Below are 21269 nucleotides of genomic sequence, written 5' to 3' on the forward strand. Positions count from 1 at the left end.
GCTGCTTCTGTGGGTTCTGGGGATTTAACTCAAATCACCAGGCTTGAGTGACACACTTTAACCTGCGAGTCACCCCTCCTGACCCAAGATTTAAATTATAGATATCATAGCCTCTTTAAAGCAGTTTTAATTTCAAGGAACATAGTAAGATACAATTTATAACACATGTATAGTCATACAGTATGCTTTTTAGGCAAGCTAAAGTTTTGCATTAATGGATAGCATAACATGTTATTTTAGTACTCTATGAATATACATGCTTGTATTTATGTGTGCCAGTGTGCCATGTGTATACATAAATGCCCACAAAGGCCGGAGAGGGGATTGTGTTCTCTGGAGCTGGACTTACAGGCAGTTGTTAGCTGCCTGACAAGGTGCTGGGAATAGAACTTGGGTCCTCTGCAAGAGCCTGTGCTCTCTGACACAGCCATCTTCCCAGCTCTGAATATGCCTTTAAGAGACAAAATATTACATACTTTTTAGGAAGTAAAAAGCTAAATTTGCAGTTCACTCATCTTTGCCCTACTCCCTCATTTTATGAAAATCTGTTTCATTATTGCCATGGCACTTATTTTAAATTATAGTTGTTTTGGGCATTCTTAGAAAAATGGTTCCAGGATCTCCACACATACCAACGTACATAGGTTCCCCCAGGGACTTAACTAAAATGATGTAGAATTTACTTGTAACCTATGCATGAATATGTGTATGTGCGTATATGTGCATATCCCACATAATTAGAATTATCTCTGTATTATATACTGTATGGAGGTGTCCTTCTGTATTGTTTAGAGAATAAAGAGAAAAGAATGTATATGTTACCACAGATGTAAGTACTTTGTAATTGTTTTCTGTCTGTAGTTTCTTAAAAGATTGTTAAGAGGGGTGGGGTGGCTCAGAGGTTAAGAGCACTGTATGCTCTTCCAGAGGTCCTGAGTTCAATTCCCAGCAACCACATGGTGGCTCACCACATAGATGTATGATGAGATCTGGTGTCCAAGCATACATGCAGACAGAAGACTGTACACATAATAAATACATATTTAAAATATAGTTAAGAGTCTGTACATAGGGAACCTGTGAAGTTAGAGGGACAACTGTATTGTTTTTATCAGTAGTGTAAATGAGATACGGTAGTTTTAATTTAGTATGTACTAGGAAACAGGCAATTTTTCTGAAATATTACAATTTCATGTTTCTTCTTTCTTTTTTCATTTTTAGGCTTCCTAACCAGGTTTGAATTGATACAGCTAGTGTCTCCAGGTAATATGCCTGTAAACATACTTCTAAACAATTTCACTTTGAAGAATTTTAATATGAAAGAGTTGGGGCAGATTTCAGTTTCCTTTATGACTGAATCCTTTCTAGCGATGTACTCTATACCATCATCTTTGATAGGTATAAAGAGTTTCATTAATGCGTGTGTGTATGTCTGAGGACTGAACCCAATACCTCATGCATGTTAGATTAGCACTGTACCACTGACTTTTTAAAAATGGTTTTGATTTTGAGGCAAAGTCTCACTGAATCACTTAGGCTGACCGCAAACTCATAACCTTCCCATCTCAGCATGCATTCCCATCACCTGCTACTTATGTGTCTTTACAGAGTATGAACAATATGAATATATAATATTTTGGTTTTTTAAAACCTTGTTACCAGAGTTAATATGTTCATAATTTTTAATAGCTATTTCCAAAGTATTATCCTCAAATTGTTATTTATGTTTTTTGTCTTTCACATAACCATGAAAATTATTATTTGTTCCTCTCTTAATATATTTACAGAGTGAAATTCCCAGGCTAAACTATGCCTTGTGAGCCTGGGAAAAACTGGTTCCCAGTACAGTATGCCTGTACCTCTTGTCTTGGCTAAACTGGGTTTTATCATTTGAATTTATTACATTTGAATTGTACAATAGTTTAGATATATTTTACCATACTTTATGACCCCTTATTTTTTTAGATTTGATGTGTAATCCTAAACTTAAATTTATCTTCTTAAAAGTTTCAATTTTCCCATATTATGATTTTTCCCCTTCTGGTCATTGTTCTTGATTGGCTTCAGAATGAGGTCTGGATGTAAGTGTTTCTCTTTGCTATAAATTTATAATATTTTTATTAATGTCTTTAATCAGTTATGATCAGTTTGAATGCGTTCCTCCTTTTCATTGCATCATTTTGATATTTTTCTCAAGTGGACTTTCTTTTTTTCCCTGAGAGTTACTGAGAAAAGAATAATGACCTGGATAGAAGATATCTCAGCTAAAGGGGGCAGGTTGAGTACAGTGTTTTTTGAAAGTTGTGGATCTACCCATAATTGGATCCCTGGGGCAGGTAAGGAACCCCAGAAAGGGGTGTAGAGCTAGGGAGCTTCTCCTTGGTTCTTTAGCAAAGATAGCCCTAGAAACAGATAAGAACTCTAGACTCTAGGAATATAGGGATTGACCCTCCAATTATTGTAGTGTAAATCTAGGGATAGCAATTGGATATATCAGTGTCAACTAGGGATAGGCACTTGAATATTTTGGTCTGAATCTATAGACAGATGCTCGACTATTACGGTGTGAATGTGGGGACAAATGCTCTGAACGTGGATACAGATGTAGTCGGAATCTAGGTACAGTCATTAAGATACTAGTGTGAATCCAGAGATAAATTTGTGGTGTAAACATATGGATGCTACTCTATAAATTCAGGGACGTTACTGTATCAATGTTAACTGTATAAATTCAGTGATAAGCATCTGAATGTTATGGTGTCAATCTAAGGATAAACAAGACACCAGTTACCACAGTGTTAATCTACAGATTATGGTGTGAATCTAGGGATAGATACTTGAACATTATAGTATGAGTCTATCCATTCAAAATTATTTGTTTTGGTCAACAATACAGAATAATACCTTCTACCTGCTATTCAGAAATTCTCACTGAATGGCTTTTTTTTCTAGACAAAAAAAAAAATGACAGGCTAAAACCAGGCCATTGAGTTTTTTTCCATAAGTTTTTTTCTTGTTTGACCCAATTCTATGTTTAAGCATATAACCCTGTGAACTGGCAAGTTAGATTTTATTTTAATAGAATAGGAGCATGTTTATTTTGGTCTTACTTAATTATGTACTAATTTAAAAATCACCCATTATTAAAAATTTCAACTAGACATGATTATATAGACTAAAAGTGAAAAGAACCCATTCATTAATGATTCCTGACAGATATTTTATTGGCAATTTGCTGTGTATTTTTTTAGGCTTTTAAAAAATGCAATTAGTATATAATGTATTGGCATGTATATATATATATATATACCTAACTCTACAGTAACACACACAGCACCTATATACAATTATCTGTTCTATACAGAGGATACTGTGTATAAATATAATGAATGTAAACATTTTGAAACTTACATTTTAGAATAGTATGTGTTTTGGATTATTGCATTTCTTTTTTTTTTTTTTTGGTTTTACAAGACAGGGTTTCTCTGTTTTGGAGGCTGTCGGTCCAGCCTGGCCTCGAACTCACAGAGATCCCCCTGCCTCTGCTTCCCGAGTGCTGGGATTTAAGGCGTACACCACCAATGCCCGGCGGATTATTGCATTTCTTAAAGTCAAGCCCATGCTGGCTTTGGACGCATGATCCCTCCTGTCTCACCCTGCTGAGTGCTAGGATTTGCAGGTCTTTCATATGACCACATATCTATCTGTGAGGTTATAAGAATAGTCACTTGAAAATGAAGACTAGGAAATGTCGGAGCTGACAGCATGCGTACAGCTCACAAGTTATAGCTGCTTACAACTGTTTATAATTCACAAGTTAACCATATGCAAAATGGGAGACTTATTGTGCTTGCTTCTTTTTTGTTCATAGCCCTCCGATTTCAGACTGTGATTTTAGTGACACTCAGTTTGAATTACTGAAAATAACAACTTCACTCAGTGGCAGATACTGTGCATATTAATCAGTTAATTACTTCAGCGTGCATATGGCAGCAGCAGTGGTCCTTGGTACTAACTGGGTAAAAGAAATTTGCTTGAAGTTTGCATGTAAGGTCATATGGACCAATTTGAGTTCCCAGAGACCAGTTCTTTTACTAGCCAATCCATTACCTCTTTGTTTTGCTGTAGACAGTGTACTCTTATGTGATAATTTTCACAGTATCTTCAGACACACAGTCGCAGGGCATTTGGCCATCAGATTAGGGGTACAATAGTGATGCTCATTTCTGTTTGTAGCTTATGGTAGTGACTAAAGAGAGTCAGTGACTTTGCTCCCAATAAATGAAGACCAACTTCTGGGTGTCATTTTACCAAGGTGTAAGAAAGTTATGGACACAGGGGGGCAGTGTAAAACTATTTGACTATGAACTTGGCGTTTTCTTTTTATTAACATCTTAAGCAGATACCTTCTCTTTGGCAAATCATATATAGTCAGTACAACTGTAAACCCCATCCTTTCCTGGGCACCTGTGAGCTAAGTCAGAGCTCAGTTTCCAACCACAGTCAGTAATGGTCACTAGAAGGCAGTAAGGGAAGACAGCCTACAGACATGGCTTTGAATTCCTACTTTGCCTTGTGGCATTATGACAACAGCTATGTTAAACTCTCAGTCTCAAAGAGAACCCAATGAGCTACTCTATCTGGAATCATGGTGTCAACTGTCATATGTTCTAGAAAGTCAAGATAGTTTCCAAACTGGTGCTGTTCCTAAAATTTTCCTTTTTTTTTTTTTTTTTTTTTTGTAGTCTCATTGTTTCCTTTTGGGGAAGAAGCTATTCACTGATAACACCGATGACGTCACCATCTATGTCATCAGCCAATTGAGAACACAGAGTGCTTTCAGCCACTTTTCTTGGCCTATATGATTAGTCTGAGCACTCATTATTTATTGCTTTGACTCTGTAGTATCTTATCATGTGCTGACAGTTCCATATTGACCACCATTTGGGTTACTAAAAAATTATCTAACTCTGGAGATGGTTTTAAGACACTTTATAGCTTTCTAACTAGTTTGTAACCATGTTTCAGTCTTATCTTACTTACTTTTCTGTTGTAATAACATCTCTAACAAAAGCCACCCAGAAAGGAATGATTTACTGGGGCTTATAATTCATGGTTATAGTCCATCACTGAAGGGAAGTCATGGGGTCAGCTGGTCACATTGCATCTATAGTCAAGAAGCAGAGAGTAGTAAGTGTTTGTGTTACTTTCTTCCTTTTATATACTTCAGGATCCCAGCTCAGGGAATGGTGCCAACCACAGTGTATGACTCTAACTATCTCAATTAACCTAACCCCACTGGCATGCCCAGATGCCAGTCTCCCGTATACTTCTATGTCTCATTAAGTTGTAAAAAAAGATGAACCATCACAACTCCACTCCAGTCAACTTGATACCCAAACACATCACTTTAAAAAAGGTTTACTTGTTTATGTATTTTATGTATATGAGTTCTTTAGCTGCATGTATGCTTGCACAACAGAAGAGGGCATAGGATCCCATTGTAAATGGTTGAAAGTCACTATGTGGTTTCTGGGAATTGAATTCAGGACCTCTGGAAGAGCTGACTAACCACTGAGCCATCTCTCCAGTCCTTTAAACATATCAATTAAACGTTCATTATTTTTATTTATGTATATATGTATATCCATGTAAATATATGCTATGGATATATGGGAACCTGTGAAGGCTAGAAGATGGTCTATTACTCTTGAGGTAGAGTTATAGGCAGTTGTGAGACACCCAACATGAGTACTGGGAACTAAACTGGGGTCCTCTGGAAAAGTAGGAAGCTGTCTTAATCAATGAGTCTCTTCAGGTCCACCTTAACATGTCACTTTGAATCATAATCTTCCATCCCTTGTCTTCAAAGTCTCAAATTCATCTCATAATGCAACATAATCCATCTACAAAAGTTTCCTTTGTCTTTAGCAATTCCAACACTATAAAAGTCTATGTCTGAGACTCAAGGCAATCTCTTAACTGTGAGTCCCTATAAAATAAAAAAACAAGTTGTACACTTCCAATGTAGAATGACACAAAATAAGTATCCCCATTTTAAAAATGGAAGAATCAGAGTATGGGAAGGAATGATCAAAGTGAGAGCAAAATCCAGCAGGGAAAACATCAAACTCTGCAGCTCCATGTCCAGCATCTGGGCACAGGATAAAATTGGGTGTGCTCCAAAGGGTTTGGGTAGCTCCATCCCTCCAGATATGCAACCTGTAACACACATATGTTCTTTGTTGGCCAGATTCCACTCCATGCCCACAGTGACCCTTGGAGGGTGTGCTACAGTCATGGCCTCTCCAGTATTTAGCATTTTCATTGGAACCTAGTCTCCACATTTATAGCTTCACCTTCACAGTTTGACACAGTGGCCTCTCAAGGCCTCCTTGCAGGGGACTCTGACTCTGCCACGCATTTACTGGACTCAGGTATTCTCTGAAACTATGGAGCAAGATTTCATGACACCTTCAGTCTTGCATCTTTCATGACTCTAAAACCAATAGTATGTGGATGGCATTTCCAAATATTACAGCCAGCTCAAGATGAAGCATGGCTCCCTTGGATGATAGCTGTATCAACTTAAATGTGGCAATACTGGGAAATATTTCTCCAGGAATATTTCTTACTTCAAGGAGTAAGGAACCTATTCAGTTTAGGCTTTCTTCCTTCAATTATGTTTGAATCTTCATAAGACGAATTTTATCGTGAGTGGGGTTTTGCCCTTAGGGCACCCTGTCTGTTGTCTCAGTGCAGTATAGGTTGTTTCTTTGCAATGATCATCTCTTTAATGATTACAAGTGCTTTTTCATTACCAATATGAATCTTCTCCTGTCTTAACATTTCCTCCACAAAATTAATTAGTCTGCTACCTTGAAATTCAACTTCACTCAAGTTCTCAGGATGAGGGCAGAATGAAACTAGATTCTTGCCCAAAATATCACACAAATGGCCATCTTCTAGTTCTTGATAGAGTGCTTGTTGCATGGGTTGGGCCGCCACTGTTTGCATTTCTTTCAGCATTTTTGTCATCAAAGCTTTTACTCTAAGGATCCATTAGGCTATGCTTATAGTATCAGAAGACTTTTTAGTCAAAGTTCCAAACTCTTCAACATTCATCCTGCAAACTAGTCTCAAATAATCAGGTTTATGGTATAAGAATCCCACTTCTGGTACCAATGTTCTGTCTTACTTTTTGTTTTTGTGATAAAATATCCTGACAAAAGCAACCTAAGGAAGGAAGTGCAGGAACTTGTGGCAACTGGTCACATTGCATCCGCAGTCAAGAAGCAAAGGGTATGTGGTGGTTTGGATGAAAATGTAGAGTAGGTGTGGCCTTGCTGGAGGAAGTATGTCACTGGAAGTATGTATCCTTCCTCTTTCCACCTCAATTAAGGAAAGCAAAATAATTTTACATATGAATGCCCAGAGGCCTGTTTTCCAGGTGATTCTAGATTCTGCAAATTGGTAATTAACCATCGTAAGTCTGTTCTTTTTATTATAGAGACAGTGATTAGTTTGTCTATACTTCTCTGGCTTTTTGGTTTTGTTTATTTAAATTCTTAGAAAATATATGAATAATAATTTAATAGATATATTTTTTGAACGCAGTAACAAGAAATATTTAAACACTATGAAAGGAAAGGGACAAAGGAAAAGCCTAATGTGCAGTGTGATATGCCGTGTGTCTAGGTTTATGTTCATGTAGGAATGTAACCATGTTAATATAGACCAGAGAAGTGTGGGACCATTGTTAGAATGGTACCATGGAGCAACCATGATGATGGTAGTTATTGACTTATCCCCTTTTTGACATTTTTCACACAGTAGCCCAAGGGGCTATGTCTTAGTTAGGGTGTCTATTGCTGTGATAAAATACCAAGCCAAAAAGCAGTTTGAGGGAGGAAAAGGCTTATTTTATTTTACACTTCCAGGTATCAGTCCAGTATACAGGAAAGTTAGGGCAGGAATTCAGGGCAGGAACCTGGAAGCAAGAACTGATGCAGAGGCCACAGAAGAATGCTACTTACTGGCTTGCTCCCCATGGCTTGTTCAACCTGCTTTCTTTTTTAAAAAAATAATTTACTTATTTTTATTTCATGTGCATTGATGTCTTGCCTGCATCTATGTCTGTGTGAGGATGCCAGGTCTGCTGAAACTGGAGTTACAGACAGCTGTGAGTTGCCACGTGGGTGCTGGGAATTGAACTCAGGTCCACTGGAAGAGCAGCCAGTGCTCTTAACCACTGAGCCATCTCAACCTGTTTTCTTATAGCATTTTCTTTTATATACCCTTTATCACAATGAAATACGATTTATAGTTAACACAGTCAACTTGTACAGTTCACTGAAGAAATTAGTATAAGGGAGGAAAAAGGAAAATGGTTTATAATGAAACAGGATGCACTTTAGAATATAATACTGGGAATAATGATGTATTTAAATGTGATATGATTTTCAAAATGCCAAATAGGCCTTAGTAGAAACCCAAACAGGAAAAAAAGCAAAATTGTTCTTTTATTTGTTCAATATCCACACTTCTAGAAAATTCATACAAAAAGTTCTTTGTAGCATATAGTTTTAGGTTCCAGACTTAGATGATCATTATTTTTAACCTAAAGAAATGTCTAGTAGGACATTAGAAAGTCATGCATGGTAGAAAAAACATGTGGGAGTGTCTTGAGCTCCATAGAACATTGTAGCATTGCTAGCTCCTTCTCATAAATGATCTTAATAAATGTCTAAGTCATCCCTGGGTTGATATCATCCTTGCCAAGAAGTCTGCTTGCTCTCTGGGCTATTGGCACCCGTGTGCCCAAACATACAGAGCCCACTCAAACTATAAGCTTTGTGTGAGCAGGATTGTGTCTGCCTCATTCCTGTCTGCTTTCAGGGTCTGGCTCAAAATTTATCTTTGTTAAATATTTGGTGAAGGAAAGGATGGATGGGTGTTGGGGAAGTCCTGTTATTTGCCTGTGCATTTGTCAATAAAGTACTGTCTGGCCAATAGAAAACCTAGATAGGAGGGACTAGGAGTCGAGGAGGATTCTGGGAAGGGGAAACACAAGAGAGTCAACATGTAACGCCATTGGGGGTAGGAAGCCTGGAACTATTCTCCGGTAAGAGACATACTTAGATTAACAATTATGGGGTAATTACTTAAAGCAGAGCTAGCCAGTAAGAGACAAACAAGGCCAACAGCTTCATAATGAATATAGCTTCCTGTGTGTTTATTTGGGACTGATGCGGATCTAGAACCAGGCTGGCGCGGCAGAGCCCAGGCGACTGGCGGGGGATAAACCAAAGCGGCTAGCAAAGAAAAAGCTTCTCTTAACAGATGGGTGTATGTATGGATGAAAAGGTGGATAGATTTATTTTGTTCAATTTTGTGTAGCAACCTTCCATTTTTTCAAGAAGACTCTCCATGAGGTAAATTGTCCATGAGATAAATTAACATTTTTGAATAACAAATGCTAGGTTCAAATTGTCTAGTTTGACTCAAGTGCCTTCCCTTGACACCATTGGTCTTAGTTAGGGTTACTGGCTGTGGTGAAACACCAAAGCAACTTGCAGCAGCTTACATTTCCACACCATTGTTCATCATAAAAGGAAATCAGGGCATGAACCTGGAGGCAGGAGCTGATACAGAGGCCATGCAGGAGTGCTGCTATTGGCTTTCCCTCCATAGCTTGTTCAGCTTGTTATAGAACCAAGGACCACCAGCCCAGGAGTGGTGCCATCCACAAAGGGCTAGGCTCTCCCACATCAACCACCAATTTAAAATGCACTACAGACTTGCCTATAGCAGTCTCAAGGAGGCATTTTCTCAGTTGGTGTTCCCTCTTCTCAGATGACTATAGATTGTGTCAAGTGGACAAAAAGCTAACTAGCACGCTGCCTGAGCATCTATTTTGTGAAACTTGAGGAGTGTAGAGTACATTTGCTTATGCTTTTTTTCCTTTCCTTCTAGCATGGGAAGAGCTGGCCTACTATGAAGAAAACACACGTGATTTTCTATTCCCTGAGCCCAAGCTGACATCTTCCCACCTTGGCATGTATAGAGAGTTGCTTATGAAGACAGCAATAGGTTTTCCAGTGAGTGACCCTCCATTGGTCTTCTACAGGAAGAGAAATTCTAGGGGCTTGAACATTTTATTACTGATAGGGTTCATCTTAGGCAGGTAGCTTTGTCTTGATAAGCTACCTCAGTTCTGTTTTCATCTATGACCAGATGCCCAGCTCATGATACCAAACCATACTATTGATATAGGAGCCAAAAGTTTTATTATCTAACTAAACTGTATCATTGCCACATTCAGTTGTCACATGATGTCCTAAAAGGTTCCTCTTTCAACTACTCCTTATTGCAGATTGACAGAAAGATCTGTTTGGTAATAGCTGTTTTCACTAAATAGAGTAATGACAGAAATAATATTATCTCACATTTGTTTTATACCTTAAACCTTCTATATTTTTAGTTATTCTTTTCTTAATAATTTACAAAATAGCCAAAGATTGTAGAGAGAAGCCTTCTCCTTGCCAGCCGCTTTGGTTTTTCCCCACCAGTCGCCTGGGTTCTGCCACATTGTAGTCCCCAAATAACACACAAGACGCTGTATTAATTATGAAGCTGTTGGCCTTGCTTGTTTCTTACTGGCTTGCTCTGACTTAAGTATTTACCCCATAATTTTTAATCTAAGTATTTCTCTTACCGGAGAAAAGTTCCGGACATTACTTCTCTGGTGGGCTACATGGTGACTCCCTGTGTTTCTCCTACCCAGGGTCCTCCTTGATTCCTAGTCCCACCTATCTTGCTTCCCTATTGGCCAACAGTGCTTTATTGACATATACATAGGATTTCCCCATCAAAAGATGGCATTGTCCTCTGGTAAAGGGGAACTGATAGAGGCCAATGTTATTGGGAACTATGCATGCTGCAGCAGTTAGGCAGCTGATAACCTGTTTGGAGGCATTTAGCTGAACCCAAATTTGTTGGTGGAGTTTTCCTGTTCTGCAGCTAACACACTGAGACTTATATTAGTTATAAATGGTCAGTCAATACCTCAGGCTTGTTACTAGCTAACTCTTATATTTTCAACTAACCCATATTTCTTATCTATGTTTTGCCATGTGGCTTGGTACCTTTTCTTAGTATAGCATGCCCATTTTGCTTCTCCCTTTATCTGGGGGTGACTCCAGACTCTTCCTTTCTTTCTAGAATTCCCCTAGTTAGGCTCTCTCTCTCAATCTCTTCCTGCCCAACTATGGGGCAATCAGCTTTTTATTAACAATGATAGCATCACACTTTCACAATGTACAGAAGGATTATTCCACAGCACAGACTCAAGTGGTTCATTTTGATATTATGGTTTATGATTTCTGTCTTTGAAACAGCCACTTCTTTTTTAAATATAAACATTTCTTTTTTCTTTTTGTATTAAATTAGAAACAATCTTATTTTATATATCAGTCCCAGTTCCCTCTCTCTCCCATCATCCCATGCCCCCCCACCAGCCCCCATCTCATCCCTCTTCTGCTCCATAGAAAGGGTAAGAACTTCCATGGGGGAATCATCAAAGTCTGTCACATCATTTGGGGCAGGGCCTATGCTCTCTCCCTTGTGTCTAGGTGAGAGAGTATTCCTCTATGGGGAATGGGTTCCCAATGTCCATTTGTACACTAGAGATAAATACTGTTCCACTACCAGAGGTCCCATAGATTGCCCAGCTTTCCTAACTGACACCTACGTCCAGGGGGCCTGGTTCTGTCCTATGTTGGTTTCCCAGCTGCCAGTCTGGGGTCCATGAGCTCCCCCTTTTTCAGGTCAGCTGTTTCTGTGGATTTCCACAGACTGATCTTGACCCCTTTGCTCATCTCTCCTCCCTCTCTGCAACTGGATTCCAGGAATTCAGCTTAGGGCTTAGCTGTGGGTCTCTGCTTCTGCTTCCATCAGCTACTGGATGAAGGCTCTAGGATGGCATATAAGGTAGACATCAGTCTCATTATAGGGGAAGGGTATTTAGGATAGCCTTTTCACTATTGCTTAGAATCTTAGTTGGGGTCATCCTTGTCTATCTCTGGACATTTCCCTAGTGCCAAATTTCTCTTTAAACCTATACTGGCTCCCTCTATTAAGGTATCTCTTTTCTTGCTCTCCTCTATTCTTCCCCAGACTCAATCTTCCTGGTCCCTCATGTCTTCTTTCCCCTTCTTCTTCTTCCCTTCTCTTTCTCCTAACTCCCTCTCCTCTCCACTAATGTTCCCAATTTGCTCAGAAGAACTTGTGGCTTTCTTCTTCTCCAGGGGACCATGTATGTCTCTCTTAGGGTCCTCTTTGTTTCCTAGCTTCTCTAGAGGTGTGGGTTGTAGCTGGTAATCCTTTGTTCTATGTCTAATATCCATGTATGAGTGAGTACATACCATGCTTGTCTTTTTGAGACTGGGTTACCTCACTCAGGATGGTTTCTTCTAGTTCCATCATTTTGCCTGTGACTTTCAAGATTCCATTTTTTCCCACTGACTAATACTCCATTGTGTAAATGTACCACATTTTCTTTATCCAGTCTTCAGTTGCAGGGCATCTAGTTTACTTCCAGGTTCTGGCTACTACAAATAATGCTGCTATGAACACAGTTGAACAGATGTTCTTATTGCATGAATGTACATCCTTTGGGTATATGCCTAAGAGTGAAATTGCTGGATCTTAAGATAGACTGACTCCCATTTTCCTGATGAACCGCCATACTGATTTCCAAAATGACTGTACAAGTTTGCACGCCCACCAGCAGTGGAGGAGTGTTCTCCTTTCTCCACATCCTCTCCAGCATAAACTGTCATTGGTGTTTTTGATTTTAGACATTTTGATAGGAGTGAGATGGTATCTCAGAGTTGTTTTGATTTGCGTTTCCCTGATGGTTAAGGATGTTGAGTATTTTTTAAAGTGTTTTTCAGCCATTTTAGATTCCTCTATTGAGAATTCTCTATTTACTTCTGTACTCCACTTTTTAATTGAATTGTTTGGTATTTTGATGACTAGCTTCTTGAGTTCTTTGTATATTTTGGAAATCAGCCCTCTGTCAGGTGTGGGATTGGTGAAAATCTTTTCCCATTCTGTGGGCTGCCTTTATGTCTTGTTGACTGTGTCCTTTGCCTTACAGAAGCTTCTCAGTTTCAGGAGATCCCATTTATTAATTGTTGATCTCAGTGTCTGTGCTACTGGTGTTATGTTCAGGAAGCTGTCTCCTGTACCAATTCGTTCAAGGGTACCACCCACTTTCTCTTCTAAGAGGTTCAGTGGGGCTGGATTTATGTTGAGGTCTTTGATCCATTTGGACTTACATTTTGTGCATGGCGATAAATATGGATCGAGCCGCATTCTTCTACATGCCAGCCTCCAGTTATGTCAGCATCATCTTTTGAAGGTGCTTTCTTTTTCCATTGTATAATTTTAGCTTCTTTGTCAAAAATCAAGTTTTCATATGTGTGGGTTAATATCAGGGTTTTCAATTCGATTCCATTGGTCTATCTGTCTATTTTTGTGACAATACTAAGCTGTTTTCAGGACTATAGCTCTATAATAGAACTTGAAGTCAGGGATGGTAATGCCTCCAGTAGTTCCTTTATTGTACAGAGTTGTTTTGGCTAATCCTGGATCTTTTGTTTTTCCGTATAAAGTTGATTATTGTTCTTTCAAGGTCTGTAAGGAATTGTGCCAGTATTTTGATGGGGATTGCATTGAAACTGTAGATTTCCTTTGGCAAGATTGCCATTTTTACTATGTTAATCCTGCCTATCCAAGAGCATGGGAGATCTTTACATTTTCTGGTATCTTCTTTTATTTCTGTCTTTAAAGATGTCAAAGTTCTTGCTATACAGGTCTTTCGCTTGTTTGGTTAGTGTTACCCCAAGATATTTTATGTTTGTGGCATCTATAAAGGGTAATATTTCTCTGATTTCTTTCTCAGCCCATTTATTGACTGTATATAATAGAGCCACTGATTTTTTTGAGTTAATCTTGTATCCTGCCACTTTGCTGAAGGTGTTTATCAGCTGTAGGAATACCCATGTAGAGTTTTTCGGGTCACTTATGTAAACTATTATATCATCCGCAAATAGTGAAAGTTTGACTTCCTTTCCAATTTGCATCCCCTTGATCTCCTTTTGTTGTATTATTGCTCTAGCTAGAACTTCAAGTACAGTATTGAAGAGGTATAGAGAGAGTGGACAACCTTGTCTTGTTCCGGATTTTAGAGGAATTGTGTTGAGTTTCTCTCCATTTAGTTTGACGTTGGCTGTTGGTTTACTGTATATTGTTTTTATTATGTTCAGGTATGTTCCTGTTATCCCTGATCTCTCCAGGACCTTTATCATGAAGGGGTGTTGGATTTTGTCAAAGGCTTTTTCAGCATCTGGTGAAATGATCATGTGATTTTTGTCAGCTTGTCTATATGGTGGATTACATTGATGGATTTTCGTATGTTGAGCCATCCCTGCATCCCTGGGATGAAGCTTACTTGATCATGGTGTATGATGATTTTTCTGACGTGTTCTTGGATTCGATTTGCTAGTATTTTTGCATCGATGTTCATGAGGGATATTAATCTGTAGTTCTCTTCTTAATTGTGTCTTTGTGTGGCTTGGGTACTAAGGTAATTTGACCCTTGTAAAAAGAGTTTGGCAATGAACCTTCTGCTTCTATTATGTGGAACACTTTGAGGAGTATTGCAATTAGCTCTTCTTTGAATTTCTTGTAAAATTCTGCACTGAAGTCATCTGGGCCTGGGCATTTTTGGTTGGGAGACTTTTGATGACTGCTTCTATTTCCTTAGGGGTTATAGGTCTATTTAAATTGCTTATCTGTTCTTGATTTAATTTTGGTAAGTGATATCCATCCAGAAAATTGTCCATTTCCTTTACATTTTCGAATTGTGTGGAGTACAGGTTTTCAAAGTATGACCTCAAGATTCTCTGGATTTCCTCAGTGTCTGTTGTTATGTCCCCCCTTTCATTACTGATTTTGTTAATTTGCATGTTCTCTCTCTGCCTTTTGGTTAGTTTGGATAAAAGTTTGTCTATCTTGATTTTCTCGAATATCCAACTCTTCGTTACATTGATTCTTTGTATTGTTTTCTTTGTTTTGACTTCATTAATTTCAGCCTCAATTTGATTATTTCCTGGAGTCTACTCCTCAGGGGTGAGTTTTCTTCTCTTTGTTCTAGAGCTTTCAGTTGTTCTGTTAATTCTCTAGTGTGACTATTCACCAGTTTCTTCATATGAGCACTTAGTGCTATGAACTTTCCTTTTCGTACTGCTTTCAAAGTGTCCCATAAGTTTCAGTATGTTTTGTCTTCATTTTCATTGAATTCTAGGAAGTCTTTAATTTTTTCTTTATTTCTTCCTTGACCCAGGAATGGTGCAGTTGTATATTGTTCAATTTCCATGAGTTTGTAGGGTTTCTACAATTTGTGTTGTTGCTGAATTCTAACTTTAAAGTGTGACGGTCTGATAAGATACAGGGGGTTATTCTAATTTTTTTGTACCCGTTGTGGTTTGCTGTGGTGCCCAGTATGTGGTCGATTTTAGAGAAGGTCCCATGTAGCACTGAGAAGAAGGTATATTCTTTTGTGTTTGGATGGAATGTTCTATAGATGTCTGTTAAACCCAATTGTGTCATAACTTCTGTTAGTTCCTTTGTTTCTTTATTAAGTTTCTGTCTGGTGGTCATGTCTAGTGGTGAGAGTGGGATGTTGAAGTCTCCCACTATAACTGTGTGAGGTTTATGTGTGATTTAAGTGTTAGTAATGTTTCTTTTATGAACGTGGCTGCCTTTGTATTTGGTGCATAGATGTTCAGAATTGATACTTCTTCCTGATGAATTTTTTCTGTGATGAATATGAAATGACCTTCATCTCTTTTGATTGATTTTAATTTGAAGTCTAATTTGTTCGATACTAGGACAGCTACACCAGATTGTTTCTTGGGTCCATTTGATTGGAAAATCTTATCCCAACTCTTTACTCTGTCCTTGACATTGAGATGTGTTATATGCAGCAGAAGGATGGATTCTGTCTTCATATCCATTCTGTTAACCTGTGTCTTTTTATAAGCAAGTTAAGACCATTGATATTGAGGGAAATTAATGACCATTGATTGTTAATTCTTGTTTATTTTGGATTGGTTGCTGATGGTGGTATTGTGTGTGGATTTACCCCACTTTTTTTTTTTTGGCTTTTGTAAAGTGGGATTATCTATTGCCTATGTTTTTGTGAGTATAGCTAATTTCCTTGGGTTGGAGTTTTCCTTCCAGTACTCTCTGTAGGGCTGGCTTGGTAGATATGTATTGTTTAAATCTGGTTTTGTTGTGGAATATCTTGTTTCCCCATCTATAGTGATTGTGAGCTTTGCTGGAACCAATTCTTTTCACTTCTTGTCACTTTTTATGTCTTTGGATGACCTCCTCTTTCAGGGCCACATGTTCATGAAGTATAAAGAGATGATTAACACTTTGGCTTTCTGTTTCTACACTGTGAATTGCTGTTCTATCACATAGGGAAGGGTAACTGTCCCCGCCCTGCTGAGAGTACTCTTCAGGGGTACAATTCCTCCAGTGCTTCTGATGATGGAGATGTACGCCAAACATCAACACTCATTAAAGTTGTCCTAATCAGAATCCCAAATGCCTATAACTTTAAGCCCTCCATGTTATCTTTCAGGGTCTGGTGAAAATTCCTAAAACCACTTTTTTTCTTTCTCCAGCATCTCCTTCATATATCATGTAAGTCCATGGTGCCTGTGAGATGCTTACCTTTATTACTTCAATTACTGGTGTGTTGCCCTTCAGAACCTAAAAGGGAATAAAAGTTAATGGGAATGAACCAGCCTAAGGAAGCTCTCAAATTAACTTTGTTTTCCTCAAATTCCCTGTTAAATAAAAGCCGTCTTCAAAATAAAACAAGGAGAAACACTTATTTTTCCTCGTGTCCCTCACATGTTGAATATTCTGGGCATAAATAGAAAGACTAAATGAAGTTGTATTTGTAGTTATGTATATATGAAGGTGATTGTCAGGAAAAACCTTTAAAATGTATTGAAATACCTTCACACATCGATATCAATTCTTGTAATTGAGTTTATCTATGAACAATTTGATAGATAAAAAGATAGAGTGGTTTAAGTCCACTGAAACGTTTCACAAATCAAATCTGAAGCACTTGCCAGAGCTTCAGTGGCAGCTGGTGCACGTGGTGTGTGCTGAGCTCACAACATAGGTTGTCTTGTTCCGCCATCCTGGAGAGGGACAGCTGTTCCTTTCCCCATCGTATGGAAGGGAGCTGCTGTGTGTCAGAAATGTACCTGGGCTCACACAACAGGAACTCTTATGCTTCAGGGTTTATACTCTTAGCCACAAACATGATACTAATTCTCTTGGATTTATTTCAGTTCAGTCTTCTTGGTTTTTATTACAGCTGTAGAAAATGAGATGAATGACCTAAGTAGATCAGGCAAACCATTCACCTTCTTACTGTGACTTATCAGTTCATTAGCAACTAGATTGATTTTCTTCACTATGGTGGGTTTTTTCTTTGTATTCCCATACATTGTGGTTTACTTCACTTTAGACCTCAACAGTCATTTAGATGATAAAACACCACACCAAAATAGACATATAGTAGTTAATAAAACAGTTTGAGATGAGTATAAATGTTTGATATAAGATGAAAGTCAAGTTTTCCAAGGAAAGTTGGTAGGGGAGAAGCCCTCCCTACCCGTCCCTCCTCCTTACTAATCTCTTTCACATCCCTGTATTTTAGACAGAATAGCTAACAGAGTAGTTAACAGCATGGACATCGGAACCCAGATGCCTAGGTCTTATTACCAGCTCTTCTGCTGCCAACCTGACAGCTACGTAATCTCTCATGTCCAAATGAAAATTCTATAAGGACCCATCTCACAGAATTGTGTTAGGAGTATGAGTGTATATTCCAAGTTGACTTAGACCTCACTTAGCATAGTGTATATTTCAGTTCTTCTGATTTTAAAAAATATATTCTGATTATGCTGACCACAGAAGGACATTTGGGTTCTTAGTGGGTTTCCAGTGAAGACAAGAGGGGCAAGAGAATTATTTCCAGTAATTTCATTTGCTTCTCTTTATGCTGCCTTGTTTTTTAGGGCATTGCTCCCAAACTAGAATTTTCTACAAGGACAGCCATCCGGGAATGTATGTTCCTGCAAAGAAACAGATTTTTTGTAAGTATAACTAAAAGGGCAGTGACACAAATTACGAGAACCCCTGTCCACAATTTAAAGACTCTTCACTTGAATTCAGTTTGCTGAGTTTAAATGAAACTGAACATACAGAAACTATGCTAGGTTTGATTATTTCTGTATTCAAACCATTTGCTCAGCCTGTCCCATTACAGGATGCTTGCTTTGTCTTAGGAGTGGTGGTGTTCAAGTGAACAGTGGGTAAGTGATGGTGTCAAACAGCATGGGAGACAGTAGCCCCCACTCACCCCCACTCCATCACAGACCCACCAATCAGAACAGCAGGAAGAAGGAAAAGGAGCCGACAGTCTTTGCTACATTGTCATAGAGCTGAGGTGGGATTTTGACTAAAAGGACCGTTTATTCACTAAGACAGCTAGGTTAAACCATTTTAAGCTGGTCGTGGTGACACATTTCTGGAGTCCTAGCTCTTAGGATGCTAAGGTGGGAGCTTGCTTCTGTTGAAGGGTAGTCTAGGCTACATGGTGAGACCCTGTCTCTAAAGAACACCTTCTCTAAACTAGTAGGAATGTTCTCATTGCTGCACGGGTATCAGTACTTGATTACTTTCAATAAATTCTTTGAAGTGAAATGGTTGGACCCACCTATATATGCCATTTTGCTTCTATAAAAACCTGTGCTTGGAATATGTCTGTGTGTATCTGCCATTTTCAAACTTTCCCCTAATACAAATAAAGCTTGCTGTTATTACTTAAAATATGTTAAGCTAAATGGCAGATTAAGTAAACAAATGCCTTTCTTTGAAGGTTTGTTTTATCAATCTGAGACAGTCTTCTATTTTAGTTTATAAATGTTCAATTAATTACTGAATTAATTGACGGAATTATCTTCTTTTTTCCATCCAAGAGAATATTTTTGGCTGGAGGTTTAGCTCATGGGCCAAGTACCTTCTAAGCATGGTTAAGGCCTAACAAAAGGAAACAGCACGGCAAATCTCATCTTTTTTCTGCTTTCAGGAAGACAAGTATAAATCACAAAGGTCTTCATCAAAATCACATGGGCAAAGAGCTCCTACAAATAACAGAAAAACCAAGCCAAAGGAGAAAAGTCCCGACCGACTCCCCAAAGGCACCCAGCCCCGGGTACCCACCCCATCTTCCCCCAGATGTCTCCTCATGCACCAGCCAACTCCGCTGAACCTTGGCAAAAGCTTCAGGCTCCCTGGAGAAAGAAAACCTCCATTTGTGGTTAGACATGTGAGCTTACAGTGATTTTTCAGGGTAACTTGCTGCAGTGAGGATATGGATAGCAATGGGAGAAAGAAGTATTGAGCTGCGCCAAGTGGGCTGCAGTAACTAAAAAGGGAATTCAAATGAATAATAACTGTCATTAAATGATGTCCATTTTCCAGTGTCATTGTTAGGAAATGTCTATAAAGGCATTGGAGAGGGAATTTGCTCAGTAAATGTCAATCATCCCATTTCTAATTTCTGGACATTATTAATAGAGTATGACATCTGTAGATGATAACTCACCATTACTCAGAGGAGTCTGTGAAACTGCCAGGAATTGAAGGTGTTAATCAAAGACTAGCTGATAAGGTGCATCAATTCAAAGTGAAACAGTTTTCACTTTCTCAGTGAGACTGATGCTCAGTAGCCAAATGCTAGGCAGGGACAGGATGTCTGTGGGGGAAAAGCAATGACGGGCCTCACTCAAGGAGCCATCTGAATCTTCGTCACCAGAGGCCGCAGTTAATCACTGCAGTACTCCTAGTTGTCTTGAAAATTTGTTTTTAATTATTGTATTATAAAACACAGACATTCAAGGTAAGTTTACACATTGGCTCATCAGTATAATATAAAGAATATCTAAAATCAGGCGTGGTGATATGCCCTTGCGATCCCAGCACTTGGGAGACTAAGGCAGGGGGATTACCATAAGTTTGAGGCTAGCCTGGGTTATATAGAGTGTTTGTGGAAAAGTTGAGCTATTGAGTTATACACACACACACACACCAGCCACAAATAATTGATTTGATAATTTTCGTCAGTTTTTGTATTCATAGCCTTTATGTTTTCCATGATGCTGTAATTATACTATAGATGGCCGGCTGGCTGGATAGATAGACAGACAGACACAAGCAAACAAACATTTTCTGTTACTTTGTACTCTTCATGAACTCTACCACACATTACAGAATGTTAGCAATGGATAAATTACTTACATTTTCACTTAGGGTCACTAGAAATTATAATTGTGCGTTTGATCCAGGCTGTGAGGTGGGGCAAGTCTCAGTCAAGGTGCCACAGGGATGGTTGTGTGTAATTTACTTGTAGGTAGAATTGAACTTTCTGGCTGGAAAATTCCAATTAGCTAGTCTACAAACAAGAACTATTCATAGACACAGAAATACTAAATGGCTGTTTTCTTTTTGTTGGTTTTTCTAAAGATGCCTGGCAAAAATGTAGCAACCTGCCGGGCGGTGGTGGCGCACGCCTTTAATCCCAGCACTCGGGAGGCAGAGGCAGGCGGATCTTTGTGCGTTCGAGGCCAGGCTGGACGGATAGCCTCCGAAACAATACAGAGAAACCCTGTCTCGTAAAAACCAAAAAAAAAAAAAAAATGTAGCAACCTGTCATTAAATATGACTTCGTAGAAGTGTTGATAGCTTGCATTTTTTGGACAGCGTGATTTATTCTGTTCCATACATATGCTTATAAATACAGTCCCTGCCACTGTGGAGTAATTAATCTTTTTAAAAAATGGTTAGATTTCTTAGGAAATGGAAACGTATTCTTTAACAAATCATTACAGTTTTTGCTATACGATAAGCTCTTTTATAGGTAATTTTACATGCTTAATTAGCCAGATTTTCTGATCATACATGAGACATCCTTAATAGAAGCATTTTTCTTTTCTTTTTTAAAAATCTCTCTTCAGTTTTCTGTGTTCACACTTAACACACACCCTCCTATCTAACCCTGGTGGAGACGGTGGATGGTTTCTTCTGTGGGGTATAACATTCTATAGTTG

At 38.6% G+C, this 21269-nt stretch overlaps 1 protein-coding gene across 8 annotated transcripts in view; it reads left to right on the plus strand.

The window, feature by feature from the left end:
* Spata6l (spermatogenesis associated 6 like) overlaps positions 1–21269 on the plus strand; it is a 50448-nt gene that overhangs the window by 11238 nt on the left and 17941 nt on the right. For all 8 annotated transcript variants that reach the window (XR_005877284.1, XR_005877283.1, XR_005877294.1 and 5 more), the window contains exons 4-7: positions 1222–1263; positions 9976–10100; positions 18177–18254; positions 19250–19489. Coding sequence is in view for 4 of the 8 variants with exons in the window: in XM_040745925.1 (XP_040601859.1) it covers positions 1222–1263; positions 9976–10100; positions 18177–18254; positions 19250–19489 (485 nt within the window). In the remaining 4 variants the exon portion in view is untranslated. The remainder of the gene's footprint in view (positions 1–1221; positions 1264–9975; positions 10101–18176; positions 18255–19249; positions 19490–21269) is intronic.

Source organism: Mesocricetus auratus, unplaced genomic scaffold (assembly GCF_017639785.1).
Source record: "Mesocricetus auratus isolate SY011 unplaced genomic scaffold, BCM_Maur_2.0 Super-Scaffold_4256, whole genome shotgun sequence".
Classification (NCBI taxonomy): Eukaryota; Metazoa; Chordata; class Mammalia; order Rodentia; family Cricetidae; genus Mesocricetus; species Mesocricetus auratus.